Source organism: Aptenodytes patagonicus, chromosome 17, assembly GCF_965638725.1.
Source record: "Aptenodytes patagonicus chromosome 17, bAptPat1.pri.cur, whole genome shotgun sequence".
Lineage (NCBI taxonomy): Eukaryota > Metazoa > Chordata > Aves > Sphenisciformes > Spheniscidae > Aptenodytes > Aptenodytes patagonicus.
The window spans coordinates 803,558-824,558 of NC_134965.1; the positions used below are offsets into that span (position 1 = coordinate 803,558).

General features: G+C 48.5%; 1 protein-coding gene across 1 annotated transcript; it reads right to left on the reverse strand.

Annotated features, from left to right (window-relative positions):
• Positions 1–1,067: 1,067 nt before the first annotated feature.
• LOC143168208 (myeloperoxidase-like) lies at positions 1,068–20,753 on the reverse strand. The gene is given in 15 exon segments (XM_076354410.1): positions 1,068–1,141; positions 2,504–2,721; positions 4,367–4,604; positions 6,873–6,889; positions 6,891–7,038; positions 7,434–7,680; positions 9,528–9,688; positions 12,181–12,496; positions 13,494–13,700; positions 14,819–14,948; positions 16,322–16,445; positions 17,954–18,129; positions 19,032–19,112; positions 20,547–20,554; positions 20,676–20,753. Coding segments are annotated over 15 exon segments (2,172 nt in total). The 3' UTR covers positions 1,068–1,118.
• Positions 20,754–21,001: the final 248 nt, after the last annotated feature.

Genomic DNA, 21,001 nt, shown 5'->3' on the forward strand with positions numbered 1-21,001 from the left:
GCGCCAACCCCTTTCGCTGAGGAATATTTCATAGTGCCACATGACACAGGAGTATGGGTCAGAAACTTCAGCAAGAAATATCTTCTTTCATTAAAAATACACAGGTTCTTGAATCTGCTTTGTGCAATATCCCCATACAAAACCTACCACCATCTTCCACTCACCTGTGGTTACTGCACCTTTTACAAAGTGCAAGGAACATTTTGGCCTCAGCTCAAAATTGCAATTTATTGATCTATAGCAGTAACACAACAAACTACAGAGGAAGGAGAAAGCAGTTTTAATCCCTTTCAACATAAGATATTGAGGGGACAAAGTTGGAGTAAGACTAGATTAGCTTTTACTTTCTTGTGCTTTAAGACTGTTCTTTTCTTTGCCAGGATACATCCCATCACCTCCACAGCCCAGGGGTAAGTCACTCTGGCTCATGCCAGGCTGCAGGAATAACTTGTCACAGTTTTCCATCACATTAGATGATGCCTTAAGCATTCTGGACTAAGGGCAAAAAATGATGACAGAACAGCTTTCTTCCATGTGGACAATTTCTTCATTCCATATTCAAGCAAAACCTGAAACAGGGCATTTTAAACAAGTCTATTTGGGGTGCATGACAGCTATTGCTTCTTCACTCAAAGGCACTGTGAAATTAGTAGATTTTCTCTGGAAACTGAAGTACGTACTCTCTTTAAGCAAAAAAACTGGAAAGCAAGAATAAGCAGTCATTCCAATACCCCAATCTCTTTCTATATAGGTTGGAAACTTTGAAAGGAAGGTCCAGAACATGTTTTTGACAGTAAAGCTTACTGAAACACAGTGTATGTGAAATTGCCTCAGCTGGTTTGATTGGGAGTCAGTCTCCAGATAACTCATTTTGCTTTGCTTTGTGATATTGAGTGATCTGCACAGATCTGGGACATCTTTTCATGAAGTTCTTTTATTGCTGGACTCCATCTCACTGAAAAGGCTTCATGCAGACTAAATTGAGCAAATGACAGCAATCATGCTCAAACATTTCAGGCAGTAAAAGCATACACACAGTAAAAAAAAAAAAAAAAAAAAAAAATCAATCTCAGCAGCTTCCCAAGTCTGGACTTCTGGTGAATCTTCAATGTTCAGCATTAAAAGTCACCAGGTGCTTCTTCTACAGGACATAAAAAGCAATGTGTTAACAAAAGAGAAAAGGACATGCCATAGTTCCCTGTTATCTTGTGTGATTTATTTCCATAGGTTAAGCTGGAAAAGAGGGACCACTAACTCTGGTACTAGTCCTGATTGCTCTAAAGACCTCCACGGATCCCTCCTTGACTACAAGATCCTACAAGTCTCACTTTTTCTGGCACCATGAAGGTGGCATTTACGGTTGTTCCCTGCCACACTTTCGAGCTGATAATCCCATAGCCCTGTGGAGAATATAATGAACCATCCTCACGCAAAGTGGGAGCTGACTGCAGACGGAGTTATCATAGAATCATAGAATAGTTTGGGTGGAAGGGACCTCTAAAGGTCATCTAGTCCAACCCCCCTGCCGTGGGCAGGGACATCTTCAACTAGATCAGGTTGCTCAGAGCCCCATCCAGCCTGACCTGGAATGTTTCCAGGGATGGGGCATCCACCACCTCTCTGGGCAACCTGTGCCAGTGCTTCACCACCCTCAGCGTAAAACATTTCTTCCTTAGATCTAGTCTAAATCTACCCCCCTTTAGTTTAAAGCCATTCCCCCTTGTCCTGTCGCAACAGGCCCTGCTAAAAAGTTGTCTGAGCTCTTAACGATTGCTGTTAGCTGCAGAGATTTGTTCCTTCTCACAGCCTGGATATCGTCATGAGAGCATGGCAGGGCCTGACCGTCAGAGCAAAGGAAAGATGATGTTTTGTTAGGAAAAGGCATGGCCCTAAGGCACTGAAACAGCCCTCCTTTCCCAGGGGAGAGCTACTCTTGCCTACATCTACTTCCCAGGGATTTCAGAGAGCATTTTGGAAGAAAAGCATTAAACCTCAAGAACTTTACAAATCCTGAAGGCAGCTGAGGGAAATACTGTAAATATAAGCAAAATCTTTCCTAGCAGAAGTCAAACTCCACAGTCTCTTCCATAAAGTAGGAACCTCTACTCAAGTGCAGAGCTGCTTTTGGTCTGACCAGGATGTGCTGACAGCCTGCTCAGAGCAGTGCAAAAGACAGACCAACCGCCTAGACAGAAAGACTAGCCTCCCCGATCCGGGCATCACTTCCCATGCAGAAAAGCACAGGCATCAACAGCGAAGAGCTAAACTGAAAAGTCTGTTAATCAGAAAAAGCCCAGAGCAGTGCACTTAGCTTGGTCTTGCAATGCTGATGCTGGAAAATCTGCATGCTGGAGGTGCTACTCTCAGTGGACCTGATGAAATGGAGTATCTAAACGTGCTAGATATGTACCTGGCACATATGTTCAGACCTGTTTTAGAGCCTCAGGGTCTGGTTATCTCACACGTTTGCAGGAAGGAACTGTCTGCTTTTTGAAGCTTATACCTTGCTCTGTAACTTCCTCGGTCCTCTTTGACTTCCAGGCTCTGAGGTTCAGCTTTGGGATCCAGCTCACAAAGCCACAAGGGTATCTGTTAGCCCAGAAGATATGTCTTGGTACTTTAGAGATGTGGGTGTTGTCACATATTATTCGTGACAAGGAGATTTTGGCCAGTGAAAAGCGCTGCCGAGGAGTGAAAAGCCCTCTGTTCTGCCACCAAAACCTGCAGGAGAAAGAAGACAACACAACAGGTTTTTGCCTTCTGGCTTCTTCACATTCAAGACTCCTGTAACATTATTTCCTATTAACACCAGTAACACATTTCTTTTGCCAAGAACAAATTTAAATTTCTGTTATTTAAATCAAGAGCCCCAGCTCACCAGCTGAATAATTTAACTTGCTTTTCTGCCATGGACGTATAATAAAGATGCAACTGAATTAAAGCCTTGCCCTGTGTTCCCTCAAATGAGGCACAGGCACCCTCTTTCAAATAGAAAAGTCTGCACGTACTGTACGCGGACTGTGGTTACATCCACATGATTGCCATGCTGGAACCAGCCCTATAATTACTCTCTTTAAAAAAAATGGGTTCTTGTATCCTGCCATAAGAATAGGATTTCTAGATATGCAGTAGACTGTTTGCCTTTAAGCTCCCAATACTGGGTTTTGAGCTCACAGTAGGTCTTTCTAGGCAGAAAAGTTTCCCAGAAACACTGGTCATGATCCCATTTTCAGGCAATATTGCTAGCAAGTACCGGGACTTTGCTTCAGAAATGCAGCTTAAAATGGGGCACATAACTCACTTCTGCACCTGATGCCCCTGAGCAACTTCAGGGAGGAGGCGGACTTCAGGTATGTTGAAAGCACAACACTTCTCAAATTATTTTGGCTGGCAAGCAAATCCCAACCCACCCATATCCTGGTGCAGGTGAAGCCCAAGCACTCCTACATGTCAGACCACAGGGTTCCAACTCAGAACTGGGGTGGAAAGGAGAAATAGTGAAAAATCATCTCTAAGACCCCTAAGAAGTGCATAAGACACTGTGATGGTGCAAAGCTGTGTATTGCAAACTCAGGAGATGGGAAGGTGGACAGATGTTTGACTTTTGCAGGGCACAGCAGCCCAGAAGGAGCAGTTCCACAGAGAGGGGACAGGGATGCTGCCAGTGCCGGGGAAGCAGCTTGGGCTGAACTGAGACTTAACCAAGAGAGAACAATTAATCTCTTTTACTCCCTGCAAAGCCTGAAAGTATGTTAGTCTTTGAGCAACATCCCTTGGTCTGCAGGCAAATTTTCAAAACTACCCAAAGCATGAGCCACCACATCAACAGATGCTGAGCATCTACTGTCAGTGCAAGCCATTCAGGCTGATTAAACCTGATGGCTTTTTTTCTAGTTGGTGAAGTCAATCCATCTAGATCCTGGTTTTCCCACCTTTAGAGCTGTACCTGTTTTTCTTGTTAAGGTATTTATATGTTTCCCTTTGCTGGAGTGAGCTGCTGTTTGAACACACAGTAACACGGACCTCCTTGGAACCACTTATCTGAAGGAGGAAAAGAGCTCAAACATTCACACTGGGTGTGAACCATCAGCATGGAGAAGGGCAATCCAATCTGCACAAGTAGTGATTGGCAGTGAATGGACTGAGAGTGAAAACACTTGCCTGGGAAGGGATCTTAGCCTAGGATCTCAGCCATCATCTAGACAGGGAATAGGAACATCACCAGAAAGGGAAAGAAACATTTGGAGGAGTAATGAAAAAAAAGCAACAAACAACTGGAACGGTTTTCAAATCTGCATGAAGAAATACACATAAACTCCAGTCTCCCTCTGCCCTTTGGGGTTTGAATACCCAGTTCCTCTCTTACCTGTCCCCATCACGAATGTTCCTGAACTGGGTGCCAACGAGGCAAGCCATGAGAGGCCCAACTCTGCCTCCATTCACAAAGGGCTCTGCAAGTGCCCCAATCCAAATGTCAATATCCTTTGGTGTCCCATACAGCCGTACGAACTTCTTCGCCAGACCACGATTCCTCAACACTCGAGCAGGTGTCTTCAGTCCAGAGGGTTATGAGAGCCCACAGAATTGTCTCCAGGAGTTATAGCCTGCAAGCAGTTGGGTATCAGAGCAGACAGATCAGTAAGGTGTTTTCCCCTCCTGGAAAGATTTTTCCCTCTCTTTCCCAAAGTCAGGGCACAGGTAGGGTCCCAATATATTTAAAACATTTTTCTAAATTTTTCTATATTTCTGGTAATGCCATCAGCTTTCCACTCCTCCAGAGCCAGTTCATCCTGCCTGGCATTTCAATGCTGTTTGTGGAAGGGCCATGTCTTTGCAAGTGATCTCTGCTAGTGGGAGTTGCTCCATCACCTTCCAGCATCATTTTGCTGTTCCACTTAGCAGCAATGCAGGTGCCTGTGCACAGCCTCCAGAGCCACGGTGTCTGAAAGTGATGGCCATCACCCTCCTGGTGATGGGACCGAGGAGCTATGGGAGGCCCATGCCCTGCTGAAGCTGCAGCAGAGAGCCAGAGGACCGACGCCAGGGCATTTCAAATAGCAAAGGAGATCTATGTTCAGGCACCTGATCCTGCATGTGCTGTGACTGCTCCTAACCCTGTGCTGTGGGTGCTCAGATGAAGGGTCTGGGCATGCCTAATGGCTGTCTCATCTTCACTGTGACCCAGGAACCCTAAGGGAGCATACAGTCTCAGATACCTTCAGCTAGAGCCACAGGAGAGAGGTCCTCACAAAACTTGATGTTGCCTTCATTGAAAGTGAATCTGGAGAAGATGTTGATGCTACCTCTTTCTGTACAATAGGATAGTGGCCAAGTACTTCCCCACAGCTGGTCTCACTTGTGTCCCTGTCTAGCCACAGGGTCTAGCCATCCCACATTGCAAAGAGAGCTCTACATAGCCCAAGTTACTTCAGGTGGGAGAGGGCCACCGGACTTTGCCAGCTGGACTAATTTTTCTGTACTGCAAACAGCTGAAAATCCACTGGACCACAACTGGTGCATAATTCTGCATCTTGGTGGACAGGGCACATACCCAGCAAAGGGCAATTTGCGACTCAGTGTCTTATCAAACGACCGCTTAAGTAGAGGAAAAGTCTATGGAGCACTAACGCCTGCTCCTACCTGCCACCTCAGTGAACTGTTAGGTGCAGAGGTGAGATGATGCTGCAGCATACACCTCTGCTGAGAGCAGGATGTCTAAAAACTGGGGAGAATTCAGAGAAAAAGATACAGCATATGGTGCCTGGATGACACCACTACCAAACAATTCAAGGAGACTGAGAATTTGCTTTATCAGAAAAAGAATTAGGAAGCTTTTTTGATCTTGCTATACCGTCATCCCCTTCATAGGTTGTCTAACATCAAGGAGTACAGTAGCACTCAGGGGTGGGCTGAGACCCAAAGGCTAGGGGCTAAACACAAATTCACACTAGAAATACATGTCAGTCCCGCTGCAGCAGATCAGCAGTCAAAGCCATAAATTCAGGATTTGTGGTTCAGATCAGGTTCTGCACAACAGTGTTCCTAGATAAAGCATGAAAAAATAGCAACCTTCTGTTGCGGCAAAGGCAGAGCAATCCTGTGACCTGACCATGCACCTGGATGTATTGCAAAGCCTCTGTCTGGGCTTAAAACCTGTGAATCCAGCACACTTTTCATTACAGTTTCAAAGTGAGCCCTATTGCATCTCCCAGGACGTTACTGACACAGCAGCTCCAGGCACTTACATCAGCCTAATAACACTGTTAGGCAACGACACACCCATGAGCCACTTGTAAAGTCCTATCAACAATCTGTTTCTCAAGACCGTCTTGCAATGCCATTACACTGTTTTTGCATCCTGCAGGGCCCTGAGAGTGGTTCTGACACGCTTTTTTTCTGGGACACAGTCTTTATCGAGAAGTTACCAAGAGATTTTCCTCACATACTGCGATCTGCTCTTCCAGTCATGTATGGCTGGGCTGGACCACTACAGATGCTTGGAGAGAAGCCACGGGGGACTTCTGGCCCTAATACCACTCCTGCAGACTTGCTGCTGAACTACTTTCCCAATTTTGCCATTTGAACAACAATACAAATGAGTCAGTTACTAAACACTTGACTCTGGTCTGTGCAATGCCCCATGTTCTTCTGGCTGTGTGCCTCCACGTGTCTCCTCCAGCTCCAGCCAGGCTCTGACTTCATTGCTCAACCTCCTATCGACTTACCTGTGGTTGTACAGAAATGATTAAAAGGTTTGGGAAAAAGTAATTTCAGCCAAGCATGGGCTGGAGATGTTTCTCAACGCTCAATCACAAGAGTGCCTGATTTCCACTTGTTTTTCTTTGGAAGCTCTGCTCCCACAGCCAACTTACCTGGAAGGCCATGATCTCCGCTGCACGTTAAGCGCGGGTAAATCAAACCAAATCCTTTCAACCTGCTCAAACATCCAATCCCGGAGCTCATCCACGACCATTTGCTGCTGTGTCATCAGCTTGGCCTGATTAGCCGTCAGGCTCCGTAGAAAGGGGTCAATACCACCTGCAACGGTTACACAGGGACTTGTGAGCAGTGCAGGGTGGCAACTGTGTGTGTAAGAGGCTCAGGAGAGCTGAACGCAGCTTATGTTCAATTATAAGCTTCTACTTCAAGAGAATCAATTTTCCTGCACTTGAAGAATTAAAAAGAAAATACTTTGAATAATGTTCTTAGAGTCTACAGCAATTAAGCAATCAGACTGTATGCTTCATAATAAGATGGGCCGCATTTGACTGCAGAGAACAGCTATATTGGGAAAAACTCTGGCTGGTAGTAAAGGTCATTTAATACATTTAATGCAAACTGCTTTTAAGTTTGACTGAAGCAGGAGCTCATTCAGAGAGTGCAGAAGAGGCTGAATGAAATAAACTGACACTGCAGAAGTGCAAGAAGTTTACCTTCTTTAATGATCCTCCAGACAGCAAAGAAGGCGTTTCTGAGTTGAATTTTGGGACTTATGGGCTTGTAATTTTAATTCAAGCGGTCAACAGTTGGAGGAACTGAAGCATGAGCAACACGAAAAGCCAGGGTGAAGACATTGGATATTCGAGGATCCACAGACTCATTGTAGCCCCAGTAGCGAGGAATCAATCTCCGGAAACTGGTTCCCAACAGAAGAGGCAGGTAGCCCCTGTAGGTTATAATCTAGGGGGAAACAAGGAAAGTGTAAATCATTAATTGCTTGGCCATCAGTTTCTTTGGAAGCAAAGTTATTGTTTGTGTCCAAACTACAGGAGGTGTCACACTGAACTTTGATGGGATTTATGTAGGAGATTTTGCTAGCATGGATGTGGAGCAGAGAGACTCCCCAGGGCCAACCTTTCTTTCACCTCATCAGACCTTCACCCAGCTGCTCTGGCAGTCCGGTGGGGATCCTTTCTGGCACTGCTGAGTGTGACATTTTTGTTTCTTCAGCTCCGTGGCCTGGGTTCAAAGCCTCTTCTGCACCTGGCCATTGTACCATGCCACAGGTGGTGCAGCTCCAGGCACAGACACAGGCACTGCAGGCCACTGCCTGGGCTCCTGGTTTCTCCAGCCATGCATGGTGGGATCTCTACATTCTCTAGCAGTGAAGAGATTTGCATGAACATGCAGTGGTTTGCATGAAAATGCAAAGTGGACATAACTGCTCCAGGAACATCAGGAAGCACAGCACTGCTCATGCCTGACACACGCTCATCCTCTGCCTGTGCACCGGGATCCTCTGCCCGTTGGTGCTGAGGACTTGGCACTCAGGTGTCCCCAGACATGCTCCTCCCTGCCTCAACAGCTTGGCAGGTCAGAGTAAGATGAAAGCCTGCCAAATCCTCCCAAATATTCCCTCCTCATCCTATAGGTAGAGGCCATTCCCATCGGCCAGGTAGATCTGCATTTCCTCCTCCCTCCCACCCTATGTGCTTCAGATGACAAAGGAAAAGTCAACAGTGTTGGCACAGATGATATCACCGCCCACGGGCAGCTGTGTTAGTCCTCCCATAGTAGAGGTTTCCAAACCTGGTCTCATGTCTCTTTGGGATATTGAGGAGGCTGCACAATTTAAAAAAATCAAGTTCTTTGACAGTAGGTGAAAATGTCTTAATTGTCTGAAAATTGCAGGAAGATGAAACCATTGATCTGAACATGATGATGGAGACAACGCTTTTAGTACAATTGTTTGAGTCTCTCCACATTGGCTTACCCAACATGTTTGTTCAACAATACTATAATATTTAAATTGACAGGTTTAAAAACAAACCTTTTGATATTCGTGCTTTTTTTTGTTTGTTTGTTGAGTCAACTCAGAAGAGAGGTTTCCAATTAGGTACGACTAAGCACTGCCTTTGGAAACCCCATGTATTCTTCTCTCACAGGAGCCGGCCTTTTCTGTTGGTTGTAAAACCTCATCTGGCTTTGAAGCTGGTCCTGCTCCAAATGGGAGGCTGGACAAGAGACCTTGAGAGGTCCCTTCCAAGCACAGAAATATTTCTGTGACCCTAGGATCTCATTCAGGGTAAAGTCTGTGGTGCAGCACAGTCCCGAGGGGTTCTTTGCCCCAAAACAGTAAGGACAGAGGAATGCCCTGGCTGGTTGCACCCACCAGCACATGGGGCTTCTTGAGAGGAGGAGACTCACAACCCAGAGGAATTTTAATCCAAATCTCCAGTACCATTTTTATCCTGTACCAAACACTGGTTAGAAAAACTTTTCTTCTGACTTTTCTGTCCCCATGTTTCTCAAACAAATATGTGCAGTTAAAAACCCATCAAGCAATTTGGAAATTTATCAGTAGAGGGGCATCAAAGATTCAGGGGGACCCCTCTGTGCTTGTTATTTCAGGTATCTCCATGTGATTTTGCTTTGGACGAAAGGGGCTGGTGGAAAAAATTTGGTCATTTCCACCCCAAAATACTGCACCCTTTGGACACCCCACACTAACAAAGCCCATCATGTTAATTCTGTGAGACTGCAAGACAAGGCAGCAGAGCCAGGACATACAACATCATGGCTGGTACCTGGATCATGGCACCCAGGATCTTTCGTGCCTCCTGGTAGAGCTTCTCTCCATTCCAGTGGGGATTTAGTCTCTTCAGCTCTCTAGCCAGGCGGTTGTGCTCCCGCACAAAGAGCGTGTGCATGCACGTCAGCTCCAGCACCTCGTTTGCTCAAGAATCACCTAGGAGTATCACAAGTGAGCAGACTTGTACTGCCGGTGACCTGCTGCTTGGCTGCTTCCCACTGGAAGGAGGCGAATGTCACATTGGGAAGCACGCGCAGAGAAATTTTTACGTGTCTCGATATCTCTGCATTGTGACGAAGATGGGTAAGAAACACACAGGAGGAGAAGGAAACCAGGGTCTAGGTCCCGAGGGTTGGAGAGCACCAGAGAAAAGCCAAATTTCTGCTGAGGCAGCAAAAGCCAAGATGCCACCGTGGTTGTGCGCAGCATCACAGAGAGATGGGGCAATGTTTTTTTCAAATGAGGGCTAGGAGCATTAACTTAAGAAGCTAAATACCAGTAGGTGTTCTCCAGGCTCCCAGATCAGGGAGACAGTCTCACAGCTCAAGAGAGAAATGAAAATGGGCAGAGGGAAGTTAGGGTGGCCAAGGGAGCTCTGAAAGTCAGAAGGCATCTTTCAAACCAGCTGAAACTATGGCCAAAGCAAGATGACAGTCACAATCAGGCTCTCTGGTGAGTAAAAGTAAAAGCAAAATGAGTCACAACTTGAAGGAATAAATTACAAATGGCATCACAATGACATATTAAATCCTTTTTCAAACATCTAGGGCAGGAAACCCAAGAGCAAGCAGGTGATGAGAGTATAAAGAAGCACTCAGAGAAAAGTAAATATGTCATATTTAGTCCCATAGTAAATAGAGGGATTTGCTCTTGCATTCAGCACAGAGCCCTTTTCATTTACTGTCAAAGGCTGTCTGTAAGAGACTGCGGAAGGAGAAACAAAAGAAGCACTGTGAGGTTTCCTCGAGCAGAATGCATCCAACCCAGGGCTCCCAACAGAGCTCCAGTAGGAAATCGCTGAACCCTGTTAGGCAACTGCACACGTAAAATTTCCCCAGTTCTCAGGGACCGGAAAAGTCACAAATAAGACACTGAATTTTCAAAGGAGCTTCCGAGCCAGCCTGAACTGTTCACGATAAATTCATTGACGGCTATGTGCCCTGCTATGGAACAGCAACTGCTCCGGCAGCCCCTAGCTGCAGAGTGCCGGGGGCTGGGAGCCCACCCTGGGAAGCATCCAATACGCCTGCCCGTTCTGCTCCTCACTGGGCATCTGCCCTGTGCCACAGGTCCTGCGTGGTCCTCACCAAGGAGAGACCTGCACAGAACTGGGGAAGCAGCTGAAGACATGGAACGATGGATGGGACAGACGGAGAGATGTGAGAGGTTGAAGGAAACATAAAACACCAAGAGCTCAAAAGGAGGGCGCTGGAGGATGACACCAAGCAGAGCTCTCCCACCGGTCCCACCACCAGGTCCTCACGGTATCCAAGGACCATGGGGATGTTGTCCAGAGGAGCTTGGGCCAGATATGTAGGGGGCCAAGGGAACAGAAATCAGCTCCACAGCTGATGAGATCTGTTGTGCCCTCAAGATTTCTCCAGCAGTGCCATGAGCAGCCTAGTGTGGCCAGAGCCAGCAGGAGTTAGCCAGGAGGTCCTGCTCGCCGAAAGAAAAGAACCAGGGAGTGAGACACTAATTCACAAGGTGTATCGGAAACATCCCTCTCTGGGGTCCCACAGGCTTGTGGCAACATTCTGGTCCTCTCCAGCAGGGGCCAGGGAGAAGGGAGCAATGCTCAGGGCTCCAGGAGGTCAGTTATTTTGCCTCTGTGTGCTGGGGACAGGAGAAGACAGCAAACGGCAGCAGATGGGAAGGTTGTGGTGGCTGTGCAGTGTTCTGGCTAGAGAGGAGGCGTGGCTTTGGGAGGCTGTGCCCAGGACAAAAGGAGTTATTTTGGGTTGAAGAAGTGGTCAAGAGGATACCAAAAGCATGCCGAATGATAAACGGAGCAGGAGGCTGTCTTGATAGACTGAAGGCCTGTGCTGATGTCCTGGCCGGCGTGCTGCCAGTGCACCCCCAGCCTTCTCAGCGGTGGTGACATATCTTAAAAGGTCACCTTGGTCTGTGGCTAGCCTCATTCTCAGTCCAGCTGGGATCTGAGCTCCTCTCACAGTGCAGCAGACGCACTGATGTGCAGCAGCACAGGCAAATGTTTCATGGAGGTGACCCAGCCCAGCACCAACACGCCTCTACCCATCCTGATGGAAGAGAGACAGCCACCAAATGACGTAGCATGGAAAAGCCGTTGCCTTCAGGCCAGTCTGCTGTTGCTGCGTTTGCTCGGCTCCATCAGGGCTTGGTTCTCAGGTCACCTCCAGCAGCCCCACGTGATCTCTGGGTCCTACACCAGAGCTGCTGAGCACAGATGGGACAGCTTCACTACAGGCATATAGTCACAAAGAAGACTTGGAGACGGTGAAGACCTTTCTCCTACCCAAGCACAGCCTGTCTCAGTCTTTCATGATGTTTTGCTATGCTCCATTTTCTACTTAAATAAGAAAAACAAACAGTTAAAGAAATAAACCAGAGCTGTTGGAATTGTTCACTCTGGATTTCAGGGTTAGGGGTGCCAGCACCCGACTTACCTGCAAGAAAGCAAGGGATTTTAGCTCCCCGGCTGACTATAAGACAGGGGTCCTTCCGCATGCTGTCAAAGGGCATATATGCCTTCCCCCTATCAGAGAAATTCCAGTTAACAGCCAGCAAGCCCAGCTGGCTGGTCCGATCCCTCAGTTTGTTGGCCAAAGGCACTTCACTGCCGTACACCACGCTGCCATCAAGAAAGGAGGTGAGCGCATTGATCTGATCTCGAATTGCTCTGCCCCTGGTACAAGCAGGAGCTGGGCGGAAGAAAGGAAGGCAATCTCTTGTGGTTTTAATTTGTGGGTCATTGGGTGGGATCTGCAAAGAGATAAAAGAATAATTCATCACCAGTTCAGGGGTGCAGAAACTGCACTGTGATACTACAGCCGTAAGAAAAGCCAGGCAGGAGCCATTTCAAAGACAGTCCCCATGCTAGATAGCATGGAGATCAGTCATAAATCCCAGATACGATTGACAGCAGAGATGCTATTTTAGGAGTCCAAGTCCCAAATATGCATGAAAGCCTGGAGATGCCTAAATTTCCATAAAGTGCTATGGATAGCTAAACTTTTTTCCCTGAATATATACATACTGGATTGAATCTTTAAAGCTCAGGTGTTCCTATCTCATGTTGGAGTCTAGTGTCCATGTCTACATTGTGGACAGCTGTCACCCAGAACTTGTGACCCTGCCTGCATTCTCAAATGCATGTTGGGCAAATACCCAGTGATGCTCCGTCCCTTCACAGTTTTCCTTGAAAGAAAATGCGGGTACGTGGGAGAGCCAGAGCTGCAGTACATCTTCAAAGGCAGGAGAGCAGGGCTGCGGGGTGGACATGTACATCATTAAGCATTTACTGGAGTGGAGACTGCAGTGTGACTATCATGCTAATGCCTGAGCCACTATTGAGAGATGCTCGTCACTTCCTTGCCCCATGCACTACTGAGCATTTAACCATCAAATAGGCGTGGATTTGCTGGGGTATTGACACCCATCAGCACCTGTCTCTGACACATTTACCATAATCCAGGCATCACCCACGTTGCCTTTGCGCCATACCTCCAAAGCAAAGCCATATCGTTGAGGGAGATGGGTAAATGGTTGGGTACGGGGGAAGGACAGGCTGTGACTGTGCCTGACATCTGGGGACAGCCCCTGGCACCCAGCACCGCCACCTTACATAGAGTGGTCTGACCCCCTTGGCCTGCTCTGGGAGGATGTCCCTCCTTGGCCAAGGATGGGGAGAGCCACCAACATCTCCTGGTTGGAAGGCAGATACCCTCTCTCCCTCTTCCCTGCAAGAAGGCGGCTGTACCTTGATGGGAAAGCAAGGGGGCTGCTTAGCACAGCTGGTGTCACAGTCCACCTCACCACTGAAGGTGACTCTGGCTGGGGTGTCCGGACTGAAATCCAGGTTGTGGTCAATAAACTGGCCCCATTGCATGAGCATGAGTGATCTATGCTGGTCCATCCTGAGCTGCCCAGGGGGGAAGCGGACAACCTCGTTTGACACTTGTTGAACCTGCAGGGGATGAAGGTAGAACATGTGCGTTAGGAAATGACTTGTACGAATGGGTGCATCGGTTCGTAGGGTCATCAGCAAAAATTCACAAGGCTTTCCTTATACTTCATGGAAAAAACCCAAATCTCTCTCTGAGTCGGAAGGCATTACTGAGTGCCCCCTTTGCTGAGCATTGCATTGTTCTGGCTCTAGCCAGGTTTCTGAGCCTCTAGGCCAAGAGTATCCCTTGACGGACATGTGGAAGCAGCTAAGCAAGAGCCGTACTGGATAGCCTGGGAAAGGGAGGCAAAAGATTTTAAAAGACCGCTTTGAAATAGAAGTGTGGAAAAAAATAGTCTTTGGGAATTTCTGAAGGTTTTCTCAGTAAACTCCTTCTATCAGGACACTCTCCCAAAGCCCTCTTCCCTTCTCACCCCTTCCTCATCCATCACGATTCCCCCACAGTTCTTCCTTCATGTATTACTACAGAAAAAGCGGTCAAAACTCTGCTCAGGCCCTGGCACTGTGCTGTAGAGCAGAGTTAGGAAGTACAATGAAAGCACGACCATAAAATCGCGGAGCTCCTCATTAGTGCTGTTGTTGCACCAAGCCCAAGTGACCAGAAACCACATCACAGTGCCCCTGCTCCCGTCCAGGCTCCACGAGAGCCACACGCACCCCCACAGATCAGCCCACCCATGGACCCACACACAGAATTTCTAGCTGGATATTTTTTATTCCGGGGATTCACTTGTTTGTTTTATCCTCTGGCATATTGCTTTTCAGGAGACAACCATCTTCCACAAACCAAATCAAAAAAGGTGAGTAAATAACTTCGGCTTAAATGTACTTAATTTAAAAGAACACATTGCGCAATTCTTTCTTTGTCCCGCGCTTCTCCAGTAATCAGATTAATTTTCCTCTGCTTTTCCTGAAAGCATGGGAGTTAGAAAGCATTTCTGTTACATCACCCTGGAGATTCTCATATGATCAGCCTGAAGTTGGTGAATTTAACTTCCTCCTCCTGATCACCACCACGCCAGTTGGTGGACGTGCACTTTGACGCCTGTGATCTATCCAAGGACTGGCAATCCCTAAGCCCTGACACTGCATTTTCAGATGACTGTTACAAACGTTACCAGTGGAAAGGGGAATCCAGAGAAACGCTTTCCTTCTGTCCACCGGTGGGGGACTGACACGCCATCCTCATATTCTGCTGGCAACCATCTGACCAGGGCTCTGTTTGAAGCTCCTAGTGATGGGTTTCTCCTGTCAGAGTGCATGGAAAAACAGCAAACTATTAGTGTCATCGGGATCATGGCAGGGCCAAGAGTTCATGGATGCGGAGAGAGACAGGAACCTCAGAATGGGACCACACAGCCACGCACAATGGTCGGGGAGCTGCTGCAGCCCTACGGGTTTGGTGCTACCAATTAGCCTCAGGTTTAATAATAATAACAATAATAATAATAATACACGCCAAGCCTCAGCTTCTCCCAGGCAAGAACTCAGGTTGCTGGTGAATCCTTGTGTCATCCAGCCTGAAGAAGGGCCCTCGGCCTCAGACCATGGGTGGAACACAAAGGTGAAAGCTTAACATCGGAGAAAAGGGGCAGAGACTTAGGCCCGTTCATTTAATGGTGTTACCAGTGATCTTTAATGGAAATGGGGTGATTTGGATTGTGAGTGCTACTATGCTGTAATTGGACTACGTGGTTATTATAGTTTGATTAGATCATTAAAGCCTTAATTCGGCTAATAATACATTTAATTTTGGAGTGCATGTATAAGATGTGTTCTCTGGTTGCCTGTCATACACCGTGGGTGTAACACTGCCTAGGGCCAAGCAATGGAGGGACGCAGAGCACAGGGCACAGCTGAGCCCACCTTCTCCAGGGCTTCAGGGTCTGGTTCAGGTGTGACGGGCCTGTCCTTATCCCAGAGCCCAGATACCCCTCCTGAATGAAGACACCGCTGTCTGAAAATGGAAGGAGGCAGGTAGCTCTCTCCCTCTTACACAGATACCTGAAGGCTAAAACATCCCCTAGGCAGGCAGAGCTGTCTGAACTCCTTCCTCCGCCTGAGGTGCTCCCAGGAGATGCTCTGCCTACCAGGTTCTTGGTAACGGGAGGGATGGGGAATGCTCCTACACTGTCCCTTTTAAAACACTCCACTTGTCTCTCACATTGCAGTCATGCCTGACCATTTGTCCAACCATGGGACACGCAGAAGGTGCTCTCTCCCAGCCCGTGTGCCAGAGTTCCTCCCACGCACAATGTGGGGCAGGGAGACGGCCAGATCATGCCCCAGTATGTGTTTGGGGCAGGAAGCCCTCTGAGACCCTGCAAAGGGGCAGAGCCAGACAAAGCCCAGGAGAAAGACGAAAGATGCAGCCTGATGACTGGAGAGTTAGTCCCCAACACAGAGCTATTCATATTTTGGCCAAAGAGCTAGTTCATGTACAACACCAAGAACCCTCAAAGCAAGACTGTAATTAAGAGCTCCACACATCTAGAAAACAACACCGTGGGGTGTAAAACTCTAAAGAAGGCCTACTACATGGATCATCCTTGGGGCCATGGGTCTAGTTCTACTGATGGAGGACCCATCCATCCATCCTCCTGTTGACACAACCTCCTCACCTGTTCTTGCACTCACCAGTGATCGTTCAGTAGCAGCAAGAAGCAGCACAATTTATTTTCTTATCCTGCTGGTCACATCCGCTTGCTTTGAAAATCAGCCCCAGCTGAGCTGGTGTCAGCAAGTCTGCCAGGTAACAACGGAGAATAAACATGCAGGAACATACTGGCCAGGAAAAAGTTTTCCTTCTTGTACACTTGAAATGGTTTCTTATCACAGTATTACCCAGAAGAGCACAGGAGGCTGTCATTTAAGGTCTTCCTGCTCAAAGATGTGCTGAGGATGCTCTCTAGAGCAGCAGATTGCTTTCTGTGGTTTGGAAAGAATTAAACCCAACAAAGTTGCAGTCAAATCTTACTTATAATTACATGTTAGGCCTGTGCAGCAGTGGAATGATTTTCTAGCATTAGCAACCCTTTTTCCTTCCTCTCCCCTCCCTTTTTATCTCCACCATAAATTGCTAACAGCTACAGTCATCCTAGTGGTGGGTGGCAAGTTTTTTCCCCCTGTGAAGCAGCCACCAGTGTGTATCACCACTGTTCAGAGCTGCCTGGAGAAGAAACCATCAGGCGGCTGGGCAGCACAAGGGGACGCCGGCTTTGCATTTCCACCGTGCAGATTTCCCCATGCATGGGAGGTAAGTGGATGAGTTCAACCAGCAAAGCCTTCTTGGCTATTGCTGCTAGCACACCACGGCCTCAGTCCCTTGGAGGTTTCCTAGCCACTGCTGCCACCAACAGTTTGGGTCACAGCATGGTTTAAGAAGCCACTGCTGCCTCCTGGGCAGGTGGATGAGAGGTGGCAGCGGGGTGGTCTGGCAAGTCTCTGGAGCGGTGCTGGAGCATCACTCCTGGATGGAGAGGCTGGAGCCGAGCACAGTCAGCCCTGCCTCCCTCTTCCCACTCAGCCCATGCTGGAGCGATGCTGGAGCACCCCATGACGTGTGTCGGCCTGCCAGTGCTTTGCTGTAATGCTGGGGATCCCCATGAGTTCATCTTTATATGGCGGGAGCCCTCCCTGTGCCTCCCTGAACTGCTTCTCTTACTGCCCCTAATTTGCCTTCTGCTCTCAGCAAACTGGTCTTGCTAGGAGGCCAGGACTGCCACCTCATGGAGGACATTGCTCCTTCAAGACACGTGCTGGAATGTCCTTTCACATTGCTCTGTTCTCAATCTCTATTTGTGCCTTTCTCACAGCACCCTGTTCCCGATGCAGAACAGTCTGGCAGTGACTTTGACTATTGCTGGGCAGAAAAACTACTTACCTTGGGGTTGAGCTATTGTGAGTTACATCCTCTGTGTTTGCTCATTCCCTACTTAAGCAAAAGAATATTACCTAGCAAAGTCTTACAAGCTTTGACCCATTGGTACATTAACCGCTATATTGCAGAAAGAACCAGGGAAGTGCACAAAGCACTTTCATTAACAGATAAACCCCCAAATAATTCTTTTAAGATGGAAAGAGAGCACAGAAAAATAACTCAGCTTTGCCTCACTGCAGTCGCATGGGAGGGATTTGAGCCGTGGCCCATCATAACCCCCTTTCATTCCCTCCTCCCAAGCCCCACAAAGCCCCAGTGACCAAGCCCCGTATCTTCCTCCTCTGCCTTCCTCCCAGCAAAGTGAGATCCCTACCTGTGACATTGAAGTCCCCCCTCACAGCCCATCGCAGCTTCTCCTTGAGGAGGGTCAGGGTGGTTTCCATGTAATCTGCAGCCCGAACAGCAGCCCGAGTCCCCGCCACTGGCTGTTTGAAATATCCCAGAAGCTCTGTGGGGGTCAAGGCATCTTTCTGCAGGTGCTCCTTTATGCTGCAAGGGAGAATAAAACAAAATCTACAGGACCGAAATGGGGCAAAGCCAAGAGTCCTGCAGGTTACACACCTGAGCGTCGGGCACGCCAGCTCTCCTGCCACGTTACTAGTCTGAAGCGCAGACAGAGGCAGAGTCATCTACCTCCCTGCACAGTGGCTGGAAGAGACCAGGGCTGGTCCTGCCACCCTCAGCAGAGGAGCAGAGTTGCAGGAAGAGAATCTCTTAAATTGCCCAGCCCCACCTGCCAGAAGACAAATCTTAGGTCTTTACATCCTTGAGGCAACCAAACCTCACGCAACCGTTATCCAGCTCATCAACGTCTGCAGGTGCCAGTCTCCATCCAGAGGTCCCAAACATCTCCAAGTCACCCCGTCTTAATGCTGCTGGAGCCTTCTCTCAGATGGAGGGGTCCCTAAGCCAGCGAGGGGTTTCAGAGGATGGCTACTGAAGGAGGATATGTATGGGCTGGTAGGAAGCCGTACACTCCCAAACCATGGTGGCAAAAGCTGGGCTGTCCTGTCAGATCCCACAAAATGTCCTCACAGCAGTTTGCTCCCTCCATAGGAGGGAACCACTAGAAATCAGCAGGAACTTGTGCTGGCTCCAGTCCTCCTCGGAGTATCCCTGAGGGATGAAACAGAGCCAAGCAATACTGAGCTGGGAGGAACGGCATGCATGGAGGAGGACAGAGTTACAGCTCTTAGTGACCCAACAAACTGGAGCTGTGGTGTAAAAACAGGGTGAAGGCAGGCAAAATGCTGGACTACAGCCCACTGTGCTCCTGGAGGACCTCGCGCCCTTGCCTGCTCTGCCAGAGCGAGGAGGAAAAGCCAGTGATGCTGCAGTGCAGGCAGGGCACACGGCGTATGCCAGCAGCTGAGCCCAGTCCCGACTCTCACTGGTCGCGTGTGCGCTTGTAGGCTGCATTCACCAGCTGCTTGGCCTCGTTCACGCTGCTCAGGAGGGATGAGTCCACAGCTCTGCTGGCAGAATTCGGTAAGGGAAAGGAAAGAGCAGAGGTGAGAGTGCTGTCTCCCACCCGGGAGCATCCCTGTGCTGCAGTGAGGTTCTGGATATCAGCACAGCAGTGCTGGAATTGCTGCTGCTCGCGCTCTAGAGAGAGGTATGTATATACATATATTCCTTAGGGGAGTCTGAGAGAGTCACTCCCGGGCATGAAAAGGATATCTTCATCAGTGAAGGCTTCAAATAGCCACCATGAGAGATGTAGGCATCATCCCTCCTGCCATTTCATAGCAGAGCGGTTGCTATTTCTTCAAGATATTTTGCAACCCCAATTAATGTGATTCATCTTATTTCTACGCCTCCAGCCATAGTTGCCTTCAGAGAGCCTGCACGGATACCACTGGCTGCCGTGACAAGCATGAAGAGCCCAGCATTAAGAGCTCTTGTCTGCTGTTTTTTTCTCATCACTGTCTTTAGTCCCCCACTTTTTATCCTAGGTTGGTTATAGCCACGTTGCCAATACACCTATGGTGAGTTTGGGTCCTTCCCCATGGCATCAACTGGCCAAAGCTCATATATATCCCCCTACACCTCAAGGCAGAGGATACACAGCCCAGTTTCCCCACTGCTTTCTCCAGTCCATCCTGCAGCCTCCTGCCACCCTCACTGCTCCCCCTCCTGCCTGGGGAGCTCCCAAAAATGAATTGCATTCCCATCATCTGCTGGCTGCGGGTCACAGAACAGGAGGGGACATTTTCCTACAGCTTCTAGGGAAGAAGAAAACTTCAGATATCACCACGAAGCGGATAAATATCTCCAAATTGTCCCCAGATTCTTTAAAATATCTTCCTTGATCAACCCGGAGTTCACCTCTTTGACAATCTTGGTGAGCAAAATTATTGCCTGGACCACCATTTGAGACAAATGAAAGGTCAGGCATGTGCTTTCCGTAAGGATTTTACATTGTAAATTAACAGGCAGAGGTCTCTATAGGTTTTGGAGCAGTAATTCAGGGCTGGAAGAGAGCCAAGTGACTGCCCCATCCCCAAACTCCACAGCCCCCGGCAGCTCCGATTCACCAAACGCTGCAGCAGCTGAAGCGAGTTCACTTCAGAAAGAGACAATAATTCATTCCTCACTCTGAGAGCAGGAACCAGCCCCCCCGAGAAGAGGGGAGTTCAGTTTTCAGCCTCCATAAAAAACAGCATGAATGCAGTAAGGGAGCTGCCTGCTGCCGGCACTGCAGCCCCCAGGGCTGAACCGCGCTCTCCCAGGAGAGGCTGCGCTCGCCGCTTTGCAGAGTGTGCAGGGAGGGAGACCGCTGCACCGTGGGGAAGGAGCGGTTCTGAGAACTGACCTCTCCTTTAACGTGGTTTTCAGAAATCAGACAGGGCGTTAACTGGTAAAAACGTGAAACAGGCAGGATTGCTGCCACAATAGATACCAACTGACTATGCTCCTTCTGACACCTCTTCAGGACTTTGCTGCTTGCAATAGAATGATTCGGGCTCTTCTAGACATAACTTTATCTTTTCTACTCAAGAAACCCCCTGATCTGCAAAACCTGAGGAAAGGACAATACCACAGGAAGAAGATACAGATGCCTGAAACAGGCTGAGGATCGCCAGCAACCCCAGGAAGATTTCTGCCTTCATCCCTGCAAAGAAATGCAAGAAGCGAAGAAAACCAAGGATCTGTGGATCTCGCCATGCATTGGAAAGGTCAGTGCTGACACTGCTGATGGCACGTGTTAAGGGAGCTCACCAGGTGTCCCCTTCCCAACACAACACTCCCCAAGAGCGAGTGTGCTGCCTGGGAGGTCCTTCCAGTGGCACATGGAAAGGGAGCTGCCTCCTGTCCCAGGGACCTCAGGCACTGGCGGGAACACACTGCTTTGGCACTA